This window comes from Chrysoperla carnea, chromosome 4 (assembly GCF_905475395.1).
Source record: "Chrysoperla carnea chromosome 4, inChrCarn1.1, whole genome shotgun sequence".
Taxonomy (NCBI): Eukaryota; Metazoa; Arthropoda; class Insecta; order Neuroptera; family Chrysopidae; genus Chrysoperla; species Chrysoperla carnea.
Window position 1 is genome coordinate 56,256,824 of NC_058340.1, and position 18,006 is coordinate 56,274,829.

The following is an 18,006-nucleotide window of genomic DNA, read 5'->3' on the forward strand; positions in this document are numbered from 1 at the left end:
TTCTATGGAAATTTGCGTTTTAATATAGTGAAAGCCAAATGAGAGATAAACCATTTATCATTATTCATGTTTTTTTATCATTTATCGTGCGATGGCGATACGAAAGCGAAGTATTGACGTCACTGTGGTTTGAATTTATAGTTAAAAGAAAAAAAAATAAATTAAAAAAACATGCAACTTCTCTATTGATCCTAATTTTACACCAATCCCAACCCCGATCATATTCAAATTTGAGGAAAAAATTGTATTTTCCATAGAAGATTGACTTCGAATAGTGTCTTACTTGATTATAATTCATATGAGGTATATATGTCAACAGGATAAAAAACGCTAAATGAGAAAGCTGCTCTTGTGGAATCATTTACAGAATTTCTCATGTTGGAAAGTGGCAAAACAAATAAAAACAACAAATATGAAAATTAAAAGAATGTTTTATTTTTATTGATTATAAAAATTAATTCTTAACTTTTATGTCCTTTATAAATATTTTATTTTGGAACAGAGAATAATTCCATTTCACAATTAAAAAATTTATCTACTACTAAACTAAAATTGCCAAAAAATTTAGATATTATACAATAAGTCGTGGGGAATTCATAAAATTATTTTATATTTAAAATTTTAAATAAAATATACTAAAAGTAAGTTCATTGCGCATCATAAGGGCGTTTTGTACACGAATGTGATGATGATATGAGATTCTGGGACGTAAAACACTTTTAAAATAAATAATCACTGGTTTCTTTATTTGAAAGGGCTTAAAATTATTATTATAGAAAAACTGTTCAATATAACTCTAGCAACAATAAAAATTCGGTGATTTGACCATTTCCTTGGATAATAATAAACTGATTCATAAAAAATTTTTGGATTCGATTTCGCACAGTGTGTGGTCATTTTTATTAAAAACTTCAAAACATGAAGTTCAACAAATTTACGTCCACTTTGATTTCATATTGTACTTATCAATATTTTTTAATACTTATTTTCAATCTGAATTGGAATCAGAATCTAATGCATATTTAGCTACTGTTTTTCGTGCACGACCAGGTCGATTTATTACTGGTGATGCTTCTATTATATCTACATCAAACTCATCATCACTACTGTCTTTCTTTTTTGGTTTCCGGGGACGTGGGGCAGCTTTTTTCTTTTCTTTAGGTGGTGCTGTATCTTTTTCTGCTGTAAATAATTTTTTCTTTTTCTTAGGCGCAGGTTTTTTCGGAGCTTCATCATTTGAATCGTCATCAATTGATTGAATTGAAGCATCTGAATCTGAATCAATTTTCTTTTTAGGAGCACGTTTACGTTTTTCTGCTTTTTTCTCTTCAGAACTCTTGTCTTTCGAATTTGCATTACTACCAACCAATGAATCAAATAATGATTCAGCTGATTCGTTATTCTTAGGAGGGGTTTCGCTACCGCTATCAGAATCTGCTGTTACTGTTTGTACTTGATGTTCACTTGATATACCATGATTATCAACTAACATTTCATTTCCAGAATCATCAGAGAACTTATCATAATTATCTTCATCAAAATTATAATTTTTCACTTTCGTTGCCGCTCGTCGTGCTGTTGCAGGACGTGGGGGCGGAGGCGGATCATCATCTATAACAATTTTTTTCTTTTTTAATTAAAGTGATATCCACGTGAGTATAATTGTGACTTTATGGTAGATTTCCAAAATTCAATATTCACGGAAACAACATAACTACTTTAAAAAAAAACTTTACTAATTTACAAATTAGGGGAAAGTGGTACAAAATGATTAAATCCATCTATTATATTAGTCGATAGATGGCTTCTACGTGATCAAATAAATTTTTAAAAGTCGTAAAATTGGTGTGACGTTATTTATGGATGGAATTTAAAAAATTTAAATTAAATCAAACCAAACTAGGTCACAAAATTTCCTGACGCTCTAACGGATCGAATACCGAAAACCGCATTCAAATCCGACTTACTGCTCAAATTTCCCGAACTTTATTCCTTCGTTTCTTCATCTATAATATTTATGATAGTAAAAAAATGCAAAATTATTAATTTAATAAAGAACGTACCATCATCTTTTTTCTTAAAGGTAAGAGTTGTTTGTTTTAAACCATCTTTAGGTTTAGCAGTTCGACCCTTCTTAGGTTTCTCTCCAATATCCGTAATTTCAGTACTTGCTCCCTTGGCTAGTTTTGAGGCTAATGTTTTTTTAGAATTTTTCTCCACTAATTTATCCAACTCATCAACATTATCAGGCTGAAAAAACGAAACATAATTTACATTAATTAATAATTAATTCTAACTCTCACATATTAGATTATTAATGAACATATTGAGAATCCTCCAAATAAATAAAATCCTAAACAAAATTGGTGTTGAAAATTTTTGATTCCATTTACCATCAATCTTAAATTAATTATAAGAATTTACTCCACTAATTCATGAAAAGATTTACTTCATGAGAGAAGTCGTATCATTCGGCACTTCTCTGTTTCCTACTGATATACTTACATCCCCACACGTGTAAACTCAATAGATCTGAGTATATAAAAAGTTGAATAATAGTTACATAAAAAAGACTTTCCTCATAAAAACTGCAAATAAAAAATACTTACATCTGATCCGGAAATATTCATTTGTTTTTTCGCTTTATTTTCCTTTCCTTTCGTCGCCGCGGCAAATTTCTTTAACATTTCTTCAGAAATTACAGGTTTAACACGTTCACCAATTGCACTTGGTAAAGTATCATCCAAATTAATTTTTTTCGATCCTTTACCCTAATAATGATAACAAATGTATTTATTAATATTTAATTTTCGTTACTTTATGGAAAAATACAATTTAACAAACAAAAAATTTTTCTAATTAAAAAAAAATATGTGCTATTTTTAAAAGAGCAATAACAATAAATTAATAAAAGTCGAATGTTTAATTTGTAAGAATATTCCATTATTTTTCTTTGGGTAAATATTTCACCAACTGTATACTCCATAAATCTATAATAATGCTTCTCGTCTCCACTTTAGTTGACGAATCATGTTCGAAATAATTCCCGTTAAAACTATTTCAGATGTTTTCTTTATCTTGATTTTTATGAGCGTGTGTGTGGAAAAAACACAATTTCGCAGCTGAGAAGGATGTATTTTTTAATACATTCAAGGATTTCATTAAAAATGAACGGATTTAAGGTTTTTGTTTTTTTATGATATAGTAACGAAACCCTTAAAACCAAAAGCAATGTGAAAACAAAGCGGTGAAACAATGTTATCACACTTCACCCTTTGGAATGGTTAAGCTATTCAGAGAGGTGGACAATTCGGATATGCAATATTCATTCCATGCACTCAAAACAAAAATTATTTGGATGTTTAGAAGAAAACAAAAAAAAAATTAAACGAAAATGACTTGCATGTTTTTAAAATCTAAATAACACAATTCACACGCATCGATAATTCAAAATAATGTACTAACCCTTCCACTACTTCCTGCGGCTAACTATCCGATAAAATCATAGAATTTATGAATAAAAAAATTATTTCGTTTAATATTAAAAAAATAAATATAAGAATTATATAATTTATATTACCTTAGCACCCTTAAGTTTTTTAATTTCACCCTCTTCATCTTTACGTTCTTTTGCTTCAACTTTATTTAATTCTTCTGAAAATTTATCTAAATCAGCACGCCATAAATCTGACGGTGTTTTTGCTTTTAATACATTTAATTCATGTAATTTATTATCACGTTCTCTTAATAATTGATCCTTCTTTTCTTTAGTTAACATCCACATTGCCATTCCCAACAAATAATCGAAATTTTTAACACCTTCGGATCCTTGAAATTCTTTTTCTGAAAATATCAACAAAATTTTATATTTAAAAATTTTTATAAACAATCAGTACAAGCGTTTACATAATGCGGTACTTTACAGGGCGTAAGCTTGATAAAAAAGGTAACTCTAGTAATACACAAAAGATGAATTCAGCATAAAAATCACAATAAATACATCTAGGCACTTGAAACCACAATGTTCAAATTTACGAAATAACTGTAGTGATGATAATCTTGTAGAGAAACTCGTGATCAAAATCACACAACAACGCGGGGGCGATTATCTTTCCATTTTCAAGAATCGGTAAATCTCCAGAAATAGAAAAACGTTATCAATAACCTCTAGACGAAGAAAGGAACAAAGAAGACAAAGAGGACCTCGGTTTTTGTGCTAAAGAGAACAAGGAATGTAAGAAATCATATTTTAAGTCTCTGCGAACAAATAGTGTTGCTAACTTCACACCAAGAGCACACGCGATTAGAGTTCATTGGTTCAAGATTTCATAAGAGTTCATTAAATTGTCAATATTCTATAATATAATACATACATATAATTTTTACACGCTTCTATTATTCTTAAAAGCACGACAATACATAATAAAATTAATTTTTTGCGTCATTATTTCTTACTAGGTCGACCCGTGAGGGTCACCAAGAGCACACTTGCTCAGCTCCCGTAATTACCGTAACCCGTGGTTACCCTGAAAATGAAGGATGAATCATGGAATTTAATAAAGGAGTAAGGGAGATAAGGGTAGGACAGAAAAGAACTTGCTAGAGTTATATATAAGATTAATTTACTAACCAAGTTGTTCATCAGTCTTTTCTTCATCGTCTCCCTCATCTTCATCTTGTGACTCTTGTGATGCATTAGCATCATCTCCCTCTTCATCATTATTAACTTGTTTTTTCTTCCACACTCTAACTGGATCTGGATCGTAGCTGTTATTTAAAAGCGTATAAGTACATTCCTTAAAAAATATCTCAAGTTTGCTAAATACTCAAAGGATTATACATACCCAGCTTTAACAAGTTCTTCAATCATATCTTTCCGCCGTTTATTTTCAACAATTAATTTTCTATCACATTTTTCTAATATGAAGCGAGCTCGATTAGACAATCTTTTTGCCTCTGCTTCCAAACATCCCTCCATATAATCTTTACGTTTTGCGTACATTTTTAAACGTAGTGTATAAAATTCTTTCAGAATTTCCATTACGCTGTTGAATCTATCATTAAAAAAAATTTAATGTAATTTCTTATAAATCAATATTAAATTTGAATTTGCAAGAAAATAATAAAAAGAGTAAATACATTTTGATGAGAATTTCTATTTTAAAAATCCCGTGGTAATAATGTTAAAAATTATTAAGTTAGCATATCTGTTCTTCATTCCTATACCCAAAACAATTACAACCTGTCAATCATTCTGTTTACACTACAGCCAGGGGTGGATTTACGAATTTGCCGCCCATAGGCAGGCATCGAAGTGCCGCCTTTTTTTATAAACAAAAATCTGTTTTATTTATTTGGAAATTGAAAAATATTTAATATAATAAATGAAATAACTTTTTAATCATAAGTAAGGTTTTCAAAACAAAATAAAAATTCATTTTTCAATTATTTCAATGTACATTTTTACGCCGGACGTTTTCAACAGCAAATGTATCGATGATTTTGTTTTTACCAAAAATAAAAATAGTGATTTCAAATTTTTGACTACCTTGTACATAATTTAGAAGTTTTAAATATGCCTATATACTTTTCAGAATAAGCAAAACTTCTTATAAAGAATGACTTTTTTTCTTAAAATGCAAAATAAGAAAATTTACAAGTATAGTTACCTCTATCCGGGGACACACTATATACTGGGTATAAAAATTTTATGCAAAGATAATAAAAATCACTTACTTTCGTAATACTCCCATTTCATCAAAACAAACCATACTGGATGTAGTCATTGACGATTGCAATTTAAATACTTTATGTAAACCTTCACTTTGTAAATTTCTTAATTGACCTGGTAATGTTTTCACAACAATACGTACAGTTGTGTCTGTGTTATATTCTTTGTAATCAGCTAGTACAGCCTTTTGTTTTTCACTGCCGTGTAACATTGGTTCTAAAACATTTTCTTTGTAATTTTGTGTCCATGTCCCAACTGGCAACTCTGTTATTTCAATTTTATCATCGTCCAATATACTTATTTCACCACTGAAAATCAAATTCAGAAAACAAAAATAGTATTAATCCAAAGTCTTAATTTATGATTAAATTAAAATATTTCAGGCTGTTATACACAAGTGAACGAATCCGCTGAATCAAAGAAGTCACACTCATTGGGCGCTAGTAGTGGTCAAGTATCCACTTAATCGCTGCCAGATTTTTGCAAACAAATATATATAAATATATAAATATTAGCTTTAGTAAAAATATAAACTAAATATAAGCTGCCCTATTGAATCAAATCAAGAGTTATTATTTAATTTAACTATCTCATCTTATTGCGTAATTGTCTGCTTGTCTGCTACAGTAAAACTGGAAATGTATAAACCGTTTTATAATTGGGCTAGCCGTGGACAATTCAGACTTGTTCCAATCATTGCCTAAGCCTCCACCAAACTTTAATGAACCATTAAAGACTAATAAATAAAATCTTGATTTGCCAGACTTTGAATAAGCCTTAGTTACGGCTAATGAACCAAGTTTGTTGTTCATTTATATTTATGTTTTTTTATTTTACAGTAATAGTAAATGCGGCTGTGAGAGTAAAAGCGCCCTATTCACAGCAAACACATATACTGATTCAAACCTCACTCGTGACAAACTATTTTGTACAAATCTAAAAAGAGATTTTTTACACTTAAATACAGCATTTTTAAGCAGTATTTATATTTTTTACTTTGTTATAACGGTGTAAACTATTTTCGCACGCTTGTAATGAACAACACTTGGCAACAAATATCAAGTCACATGTCGTTCAGTATAGCGTCAGTGGAATTTCGCCTTATGACATTACGTCATACTATACATAAAAATCGTCAAATTATCATAGGAGTCTATCAGAGTAAAAACTAAACATGATATCGTAAAAATCGAGGCAAGCGATTGAAATTAAAAATTTTATTTTCTCTTGCACCCAAGCTTGGACGAAGATATCCAAGCTTGGACCAATAACTGAAATCTAAGCTTAAAACAATGTTAAATTAAGACTGGCTGAGACTTGGTAGCCAAATTTTGTCAGGTTAATATTTTCATTATGGGCATGGTTACTTACCTAACAACATATCGTTGATCACCACAATCATCAATAGTACCAGTAAAATTTTTATACCATGGTGTCATATTTTTTGGTTCTTCACCATCTAACATTAAACGTAAATTCTTAACAATATCACGTGGGTTATAATTTGGTATTTTGGTCATCCATCCAGTACCAATACCATCAGCACCATTTACCAAGACCATTGGTAGTATTGGTATATACCAGACAGGTTCGATTTTTTGATTATCATCATATTCATGTTGTAATAGTGGATCGTCATGTGGATTAAATATTAAACGTGTTAAATCACTCATCTTTGTGAAAATATAACGGGGACTTGCCGCATCCTTACCACCGTTTAATCTAAAAAAATTAAAAATTAAATTTTGCTTCCTTTGGTTAATATAAAATAACAAAACTTACCTTGTACCAAATTGACCATTGGGCATAAGTAAATTAATATTGTTAGATCCAACGAAATTTTGTGCTAAATTAACAATTGTCATACATAAACTGACTTCACCATGATGGTATGCACTTAATTCGGCAACACTACCAGCCAATTGTGCAACTTTTACTTCACGTTTATCGTTACGTTTAATACATGTAAATAATACTTTACGTTGTCCTGGTTTCAAACCATCCACTAATGATGGAATTGAACGTACATTATCCGCATTCGAGAACAAAATCAATTCCATGTTAATAAATTGTGCATATGTTATTTCTTTTGTATCCTTGTTGTATAAATATCTTTCAGTAAGACCCATTTCTTTACGTCGACGACTTTCGACCATATGATCAGTTAACCATTCTTTACGATTTTCAATACATTTTTTACTGAATGCAAGTGTTATAGCGAAATCATCATTTGGACCTTCATATTTGAATTTAATACGATGTCTTAACATGTTTGTGAAATATTCTTTTGCTTCCTTTGATGTGGAAGTACCCAAACCTTTAAATAGTAATTAACAGTTGTTAAGATATTTGCTGTCTATTGTCTTTAAGATAGTTGTAAATAGATTGAAAAACAAAGAAGATTGGAAAAAATTTCTTGGTGTTTAATTTCTATAAAAATCACCGCAAAATGTAGATTCTCCAAGAGTGGATGTTGCATCAATAGGGTATTATCGTTGGTCAAAAATAAATCATGAAATTTGAAAAAAGTTAAAATATACTTAAATATTCTGATTTCGAGTCATAAAAGCACATTTTTCTTTTAAAATATTAAAATTTAAAATCGTAATTTATAAACTGTAAATCACGTGACCTAAAACGCGGGTAAACCCTGCCCCAAAAAAAAGTTTTTCCCAAGAGTGTGGGCCTTCTCGAATTTTCCCGGATATGTGGCTTATACCAATCCTAGGAACACCTTAAGTTCTAGCCTTGTGCCTAGTTTAATCAAAATCGTTTGAGCCGTTTTTGAGAAAACCCCAAAAAAAAATTTTTCCCAAAGATGTGGGCCTTCTCGAATTTTCCCGGATATGTGGCTTATAGCAATCCTAGGAACACCTTAAGATCTAACCTTGTGCCCAGTTTAATCGAAATCGTTAGAGCCGTTTTTGAGAAAACCCCAAAAATTCTGTTTTGCCCGGGAGAGAAGTACCCTTAAAAAAAGGCGTAGGGAAAAAATGAAAAAATCGTCTGGAATTATGACCAAACTGAACCTATGTACCGAGTTTGAGAAAAATCGGTTGAAAATTGAAGGCTCCAGCTTGGTAACAGACATACCGACATACCGACGGGCGCAACATTTTTTAAAAACCACTTTTTTGGGATCAGAGACCCGCAAAACGTGTATTTCCGTTGAAACTCCGATATCGATTTTTTTTTTCGATCACAATACTTTATTATATTTATAATATAATAAAGTAAAAATAATAAGTCATAAAAATTTTTAAATTCCACACCTTTGTAGTACTTTACTTTCCAAGATTTGGAGTTTGGTGTATCGCGTTGCCATTCCTCAAATTCTGGTAACGAATAAAATGATAATTCTCGATTACTTTTAGTTACTTTTACAATTGGTGTAATAAATTCTTCTAAAAATTCTTGCTGCAATAATTCTGGCCAATTATGATGAATAAAATTAATTAATAATCCTTTAATATGTGATCCATCCTGATCCTGATCTGTCATTATCATGAGTTTACCTTGAAAAGAAAATGCAATTTATAAAAATTTGTTGAGAATTGTTAAATGTTATAAACCTTAAACAAATTGATCCACGGAAATATTGTTAATTGCTATTACTGTCGAGATGTCGAAAGGAATGAAGATAGAATCTATATTTTTTATATTCGAAACTTTCTCAAAGTTTTAGACAATGACCAGAGGGGTAGAGGAAATGAACCGGAAATAGTTCAGGGATTAAATAAATTGAGAGGCGTTAAAGGGGAAAAGGCTTATTTAAAAAAAAGTAGAATTCGCTACATCTCGATATAAACTAGTAAGAATTTTACAAATTTTCGACGCAACATTTTCATCGCGTTGTAATAGTGTATATATCTGTGCGAATGCTCATAGGATACAATAGACCTTTTTCATATTTTATTTTTCTTTTTTTTAAATGAAAATAAGTCTTGATAAATGGGCTAATTTTTTCCCCGATTTTTTTGAAGCCATATGACCGGGAAAACAGGCAATGAAAATCATTAAAATTCAAATTAACGAAAACAATCCGGAAACAAACGATGTTACACGAAAGTTGGTTTGACGTCATTTAAAGTTGATAATAGTGATATATTAATACAACTGTAGACACTGTTTTATTATCATTGCTTGTCGGATTGGCATCACAGATCACGTGTGCGGTGGAGCCAAAAAAAATCGTTTTAAAATCAAATATTGTAATTTTTGAGTTACAGGCTCTACTCGACCTATATTTTCATAAAAAATTATCAAAAAGCATTTCTGTTTTTAATGAAAAAGATCTATTAAAAAAAGCTCATTTTAAAATTCTCGTTTTGTATTCAATTTTAATGGATCGCTGTATATGCAAAAATAAAAATATTATTTACCATAACGTAAAGTTTTCAAATCTTCTGGTGAATTATATTTTTTTTTATATTGTAAACCCAATATTTTAATAATATTATTAATTTCAGCATTCTCTAAAATTTGTTTATGCGTTGCTTCGCGTACATTTAACAGCTTACCACGTAACGGAAATACACCATAATAATCACGTCCAATAACAGCAAAACCAGATACAACCAATGATTTGGCTGAATCTCCTTCCGTTAATATTAATGTACATTTGTATGCGTTCTTAGTACCAGCTTCGTTTGCATCCTCTAATTTTGGAATACCCTTTAGTTTGACATTCTTCTTACCACTGGTTTTGGCTAATTCATTTTGTGCTTTAAATTTAGCCCATGATAATACTGATTCTACAATACCACTTTTTGCTACAGCTGCGATAAATTTTTCAGATAAGGTACATTTTGAACCAAAGCTTTTCGCTTGTAAGGTCATGTTTTCTTTTGTTTGAGAATCGAATGTTGGATTTACGATTAAACAATTTATAAACACCCACATGTGATTTTTTACCTAAAGAAGTAATTACAAATCTCTAAATAAATGAAATTATTTTACTGTTTCGGATTAATTTATATTTGCAAAAATTTTTTTAATTTCGCTATTATTTTGCAAATTATAGATAGTTATCTTCACCAAACTGAATCGATTTTGAAGATTATTGCCTCTTTTTTAGTTGTTTCGGGTACGGAACACTAAATTCGCACTTGAAACACAGCTACGAACACTCTCTTTTAAATTACCTTTCACACAAACAAACAAATCAAAATCGATTCATTAGTTCAGGAGCTACGATGCCACAGAAAGACAGACAGACACATACACACACACAGCGATGAAACTTCTCTCCTCCTCTTTTTGGTTCGAATATTAAAAAATATGGCCTAAAATCCGAGAAAATATTTAAATTGTCTCAATTCGTGATATTTATTAGTTTCCAATTTAAATTATAACAATAACATAATTTTTTTCAAAAGTACGAAATTTTGATTTCGAAACTAACCTGGAAAGGTTTGATTTGTACACCACCTTTATTTTTCTTCTTCAAAACTTCAATTAACTGTTTTACGATACCATCGGTGACATTATCCACATGTCGGCCACCTTTTGTGGTTGCAATACTGTTTACAAACGATACTTGTTGGAAACCTTTGTCAGATATTGTTACAGCCACCTATTGAAGAATATTAAAGAAAAGTAAAACTATGATTATTATTAATGAAATTTTCGGATAGAAAATATTTTCCCACAGAAAATTTTATAATGGGTTTTCAGCAAAGAAAATTGCAGGTTAGAAGTAGGCGTGTTATAAGGAATAACCCGTATACTACGAAGGATGATTTCAACTCCCCCCCCTCATGCAGAACACTCGAAATATGTTGCTTTTTATTATGAAACCAAATTATTTTACTTTATTTATAAATTATAGCCTATGTGTTATTCTGATTTATGATCTAGGAAGTAGAGTGGACCAAGCAATCACGATGTCCCATAGCAACTTTTCCTCCGATTTTTAAATAAAAATCTACTTCATTTTTTAAATATGGTGAAAATATGATAAAATTTATTTCTAATGCAATATACTGACCGAAAGGAATCGATTTTTTAAAATTATTAGTAAAATATTGTTCTTACCTCCCAACGCTCGTTCACAGTTTCATAAATTACTTTTAATGGTTGGCTTGTGTCATCTTCTTTACCTTTTAAGTAAAGATCAATATAAGCTTTAAAGTTGTTGATTGGTAATTTTTTTCCGTTTAAATACACCTAGAAACCATTGTTACAATTAAATATTTTTGTTGATGGTCTAAAATATTAAAAGTAGCTCTAAAAATGTATGCTTGACAAAATGTTTTTGCATTCTTAGTAAAAAACATTTTTGTATTTTAACGTTTATTCCAAAAGGTCGATTTTGCTCATTCGAGCTTTTGTATATGGGTATACTGACTTTCTAGTTATTGTTATCTGATATTATAATTGACAAGAAGTAAATTTTGACGAGCTGGAATCATACGGTCTTCTTAAGTACTGGTCGTCTCTGGAGGGGGGGGGGTGTTTCATTCGTCCCCCATGGCACACTCAAATGATTGATGATCTTAAATTCCGAAGCAGCCGTTGTTCAATCAGAAATATCTCATCAAAAGAGCTACTATAGCGCCATCGTTTATTCCGGTAGGTAAACATTGAATAAGTTTGACATTTGTCAACCAATAGGAGATCGAACAAAATTTTTTTTTATCACTTCAGATGAAGAAGTTTCGACATTAGTTTTTTCAAAATTCATAAGCAATCTTCGAATGAAATTTTTTTTAAACCTTTGATTCCGAATATTGATTCGACAGCTACAATAGGGAATATTCATGAAATTTAAATTTGGTTCAAATATTTTTCTTCCGTAACTGTAATTTGGAAGTTCAACTGGACATTTCAACTAAACCATTATTTTAGTAATTAATATTTTTCTAATCACTTATAATTAATTAATAAAAGTATAAATTCAGAGAGGGCATTTAAAAATTTCTGAAACGGAAATTAAAATTTTTATACGGACGTGACATCAAAGTACGGGCTTGTCAAATTTGTTGGCATACTGTATGATATTAATTACTTACATTTTATATGGTATTTCATTAAATTATACTATTCTACGGCTTTTTATTAGAAAACTTAATAATAACGAGTGTAAATTCTGTGTTGTAAATACATTTTTTTAGTGTAAATTATACATCGAACTATCAAAAATTGACAGATCACGTACTTACACATCATCAACAGAGAGCGCCAAAAAACTGCGTTTAAATATCTCAAAATTATAATGTATTTTAAATATTTGCTTACACTTAAATACAGTATTTTTAAGCAGTATTTATATTTTTTACTTTGTTATAACGGTAAACAATGAATTAAAAATATTAAAAAAATACATGAATATTCAATATTATTTGTACCTTGATTTAACTGTTTGCACGATTATAAATTAAATTACCAATATTAAAAATTATAATTAATAAAAATAATCATACCTTAACACCTCTAGTTGATGCAGCAACATCATATGCACGCCTAGACATAAGTAAAACAATATCATCCTCCAATTTTTCCATCTTGAATTTTGTTAAATCTGGTGAAAATGTTATTTTTGTATAATCGTTTCCTACACAAGCCTTTATTTTCGGTTCGGTAGTCTTCGTCATATTATTTGTCCACGTTTGTTTAAAACAATAACCAAATTCTTCACTTGATGTTTCCACCACAAATTTATTACTGAATATGTTACATAATTTTGCACCGTAACCATTACGACCACCAGTTACCTTAACAAACAAAAAGTATTAATAAAAATTAATAATATTAAATTTTGGTTCATGAAGTTAACGATTTTTACACTATCAAGTAACTAACTTCAACAAATGGTAGTACACCAATGTTTCTTCTTTTTGAGACAATTGGGTTAAATGGGGGTAAATTCAGCCACGAAGCAAATGTATTAATGATATTAAGGAGGGCAATCAAAACGTATGCAAATCTCTTCTCGCCCCCTGTGCAAAAACTGGAAGCCATTAATATGTTCATCGGTTAGACTTTATACTGTGAGGAGGAAGTGGTGGCACAAATCTTTTTACCATTGACAGATTCCGCTGGCGTAAAACGGCGATACGTGTTTGATGCTCGTCGCGGGGCAACATATCCGTGGTGATCTAACTAAGGATATTATAGTCGAATATCTCCCGTCTATATTCTGTGGACACATGCTAGAATATTGTGTCATCGTCTTAACAGCAAAATTGGAGTGGTTTCCATTAGTGTATCGAAGAAGCGTTATCTGTCTTTCACCATCAAGCGACGTGGGTAAACACCTGAGCTTATCATAATCCCAGATACGGTACGATCCATGGTAGTACGTATGTTACGCTCAACGCTTCGGATATACTTCGGAAAAATTCGTTCTCCTGTTTAAACCTTACAAGAAGCGAGCCACCTCCTGCTGAATGGAAGGTACGCTTGATTCTACGAAAACCGCTTTATCCATCGAGCTCGACTTGACGTTGTTCCATTATTCCTATTATCAAGTGATTATAGTGTCCGACAAATTCTTTGCTGTGTTTTTTCAGGCCGATATCTTAAATATGACGTTATCATGCTCATTTGAAAATTCTGCATGATAAAAGGAAGCCACTCACGAAGTTTCAAGTATGTATTCCCGGGCTACATCAAAATTAAAACTTGGTAAGAAAATTTCGCAAAACGTTCTTGGTAAAAAAACACACTGTTAAATTATAAAAGCTTAAGATTTTGGACCCTGAAGATGAGAATATCAGCTCTTTGCACAGTTAAAAAGTTTTGATTTTTTAACTCCCGATACTAACAGTATAACTCATTTTAAGCAAAAAATATCCTAAAAATGCTTTCCTTTAAATTCCTAGTTTCGAATATGTTAGCATATGAAGATAGTTAAATCAAAAAGTCTCCTTTCAGAAGCTTTTTTTCTAGCCTAAAAGCAATAGACAAACTGATGGTCAAACATATACGCGCTCAAGTTATAAAAATTCATATTTAAAATTTACATGAATATACCCAAAAATTAAGTATCAAAAGTATCATTTTGCGCGATCCTTAATATCCATTTCTATACTTTCAGACTTTTGAGCTGACAAAGTAACAAACTTTGGAAAAAATGTTGAGTACTATTTTTAAATTTTGCAATAAGAACTTTAAAATGGTAAAATCAACATAAAACAAAAATTAAATAAAAAACGAAATCATGACCGAGCAAAATTTGATATGAATTATTTTCCTGGGAATTTGTCCCACAAACTTCCTTGCATTTTTTTTTAGGTTTTTAATTATAAAGCTTCGTTTTGAGTTTGAGTGAAGAAAATAAAGATGAATATTTTGGAAAAGCGTAAATTAAACTATACACAACCATTGATCAACTGTAAGCATAAAAAATAGACAATTCTTACTTTATCTTCGTCGTCATTATAATTTGAAGAAGTTAACAAATGTCCAAAAATCATAGTTGGAACATACATCTTCTCCTCTTTGTGCATTACTACGGGAATACCTTTTCCATTATTCCAAACAGAAACCAAATTTTCTTCTTGATTTATGTCAATTTTAATCATATCCATTTTAGGATCACGCTGTTTATTATCAGCAGCATTTACCAATATTTCATCAAAAATTTTATACAAGCCTAAAGACAAAATTATAAAGTAGTAATTAACTCTTATATTCAGGGCCGGATTAACAAGTAGGCAGAATAGGCTGTTGCCTAGGGCCCCTGTTTATAGGGGGCCCCCGGAAAATGACTGAGACTTCTAAAATTTTCTTACAAACATAAAATTCTAGAGAGTGAAAGAAAAATATAATCAGAACTGAAAATGAATTTTACTCAAATAAATAAATCTCAATTGACCGCATTCAAAAGGCAACGACCGACGAACTAGACAAGGTTCCTAAGAAGGACATTTCCGACTCATTTGACAAATTCTATGAGCGTGCAAAGAAGTGTATCGAAGTGAAAGGAGAGTATATTGAATATTAAAAAATAATTATCTCAAAATGTACACTGGTTGTTTTTAATTTTGAAATCAAACGACGTACGAAAGTGTATATGGAAGTTTCAGAGAGATTTGCATTTCTCATCAACTTTTCTCTAAGTGATGGAGACCTCCACGAAGCTATAAATAACTTAGTTCGTTTTTCTAGAGATTTGGAAGAATTTTTCATTGAAATGAAACAATTCCAAAGTTACGTGAACTCCAGATACACTGTTGCACGAAAAACTCATAGTCATTTGTATAAGATTCTAATGGAAGATCAATTAGCCGATGTATTTCCTAACACAGAAATAGCTCTTCGGATTTTTTTAACATTAATGACCACAAATTGTTCTGCCGAACGATCCTTCTCTCAATTAAAAAGAATCAAAGCTGCTGAAATAGCTACAACGCGACTCGAGATGTTAGGTATACTTTGTATTGAGTCAGATTTGTTGAACAAAATCGAAATTGATGAAATAATTGATGAATTTGCCGAAAACAAATGTAGAAAACGACATGTTTAAAATGTAGATAGTAATTTTATTGATATTATTACATTGTGACAATAAAATTTTTATGAAAGATATAAGTTTGTATTTTTTAATCGAAAAAAAAGGGAACGGACGTGAAAAAAAAGGGCCCCCAAATTGATGGTTGCCTAGGGCCCCGTTGAAGGTTAATCCGGCCCTGCTTACATTGAAGCATTTCAGTTGATTTTCTTTTTCTTTACCTGGTACAAATGATATTTGTTTCTGAACCATCCTCTCTTGTTCGGTATCATAAATCCATTGCAGTTCTTCAACTCGCTCAACAGAACCAATGTACGTATCGGGTCTCAATAAAATATGCTCCAATTGTGATTTTTTCTGATACATTTTCTCAATCGAACCTCCGCCGCCCTTTTTCGGTGGAGCTGGATCTCCACCCCCATTTGCGATGTTACTCATTTTGCGGTGTGAATTCTAAACCAAAATAAATTTATCAACAACAAAATATTTTAGAATTATTCAACCTTCAAAAATATGGATCTGCGCAACTTTTGACGCATTCGACTGATAGTTTATCTTTTAACGAATTTCAATTCAAATTTACAAAGGCATAAATTTTTTTACGAAATTATCCATTTTTATAATATTTTTCTACAGATTATAATTATAATTAGTACCTTGAAAAACTATGAAAATAATCAATTATACATTTATTTCAAAATGGCGGTAATATTGTATCTTGTTTACAAAACAATAACGGTTTTCATACTGTCTAATTATGATAATATAATAAAAAAATTTATATTATGTTAAAAAAAATAAATGTTATTATTTTTCTTTAAATTAAAAAATGATTCTTTAATCCTTACTTCCTAAATTTGTATATTAAATAATGTTTAAAATAACACTTTCTTCACAACACACTCAGCATCAAAACCGGAATACACAGAATAAAAAAATCCACCGAACTAAAACATCAGCTCAAAACTTATGAATATAGAATAGTGGTTATTATTCGCGCATTTTTTCATTTGCGCTTGTGTAAATATTTGTACGGGAAAATTACAAATCATGTTGATTAAGTAGCAAATCATCAAAAGGCTGTTAAGCCGGTAGGCTATAAGAATAATAAATTTCGATTTTTGCCCCTAGATCAGTTTTTTGTATTTTATTTTTATTTAACATTCATAATAAGAGTAATCACGATTAGCTAATTCTTACTGATGATGACTACATGGTAGTCGAAATACGTATTTATAAAATACAAAAAACTGATCTAGGAAATTGGGACAAAAATCGAAATTTATTTCGAAATATCCTAGAGTTCTCATTTATTATCTTCGATAATACTTATATAAGAATAATAATAAATCAAGAAATTTTAACGTACATAATATGTAAAATTCAAATTTCGAATGAATCTGCTTCGCTTCAAGTATAAAAGTGACAAACCACCATAAGATATGATACCAGTGGTTAAAAGCGTTTTTCGCATAATTTACTTTCAAAAATCCATATTCTAAAATAAAAATAAATTCCATAAATATTAGAACAAGGCAAAAAGGAGCACACTATTTATAAGCCAGCTTATAATATTGAGGCGTCCATAAATAATTGAAATTTGTTTTAATAATTAAAAACTATTCGAGAAGATTCTAAATATTATCGCGGGAAGATGTAGACAGAGAATACATCGGTAAATTACTGATATAGTCTCTGATGTAGATCTGCAAATTTTCTTTGATTTTTCGGAACACATACATCACAAGCTGATAAAATTTCATATAATGTATGATCAGTTTTAGAATAATAGTATTGTAAATAGGAATGGCCGACGAAA

At 30.4% G+C, this 18,006-nt stretch overlaps 1 protein-coding gene across 3 annotated transcripts; it reads right to left on the reverse strand.

The window, feature by feature from the left end:
* Positions 1-562: 562 nt before the first annotated feature.
* Positions 563-17,692, reverse strand: LOC123297228 (DNA topoisomerase 2). Of its 3 annotated transcripts, none has more exons than XM_044878809.1 (18): positions 17,557-17,692; positions 16,409-16,640; positions 15,097-15,329; positions 13,156-13,446; positions 11,768-11,899; positions 11,136-11,306; positions 10,114-10,645; positions 9,004-9,246; positions 7,514-8,048; positions 7,103-7,453; positions 5,737-6,039; positions 4,845-5,054; positions 4,631-4,767; positions 3,581-3,843; positions 3,466-3,489; positions 2,610-2,771; positions 2,064-2,250; positions 563-1,611 (listed from the first exon to the last, which is right to left on the reverse strand). In XM_044878809.1, the coding sequence occupies exons 1-18, from the start codon at positions 17,659-17,661 to the stop codon at positions 989-991; spliced, it is 4,734 nt and encodes a 1,577-aa protein (XP_044734744.1). In that variant the 5' UTR covers positions 17,662-17,692; the 3' UTR covers positions 563-988. The 3 variants fall into 3 exon arrangements, with proteins under 3 accessions (XP_044734744.1, XP_044734746.1, XP_044734745.1); XM_044878811.1 differs by lacking the exon at positions 17,557-17,692 and adding an exon at positions 17,036-17,154; XM_044878810.1 differs by lacking the exon at positions 3,466-3,489.
* Positions 17,693-18,006: the final 314 nt, after the last annotated feature.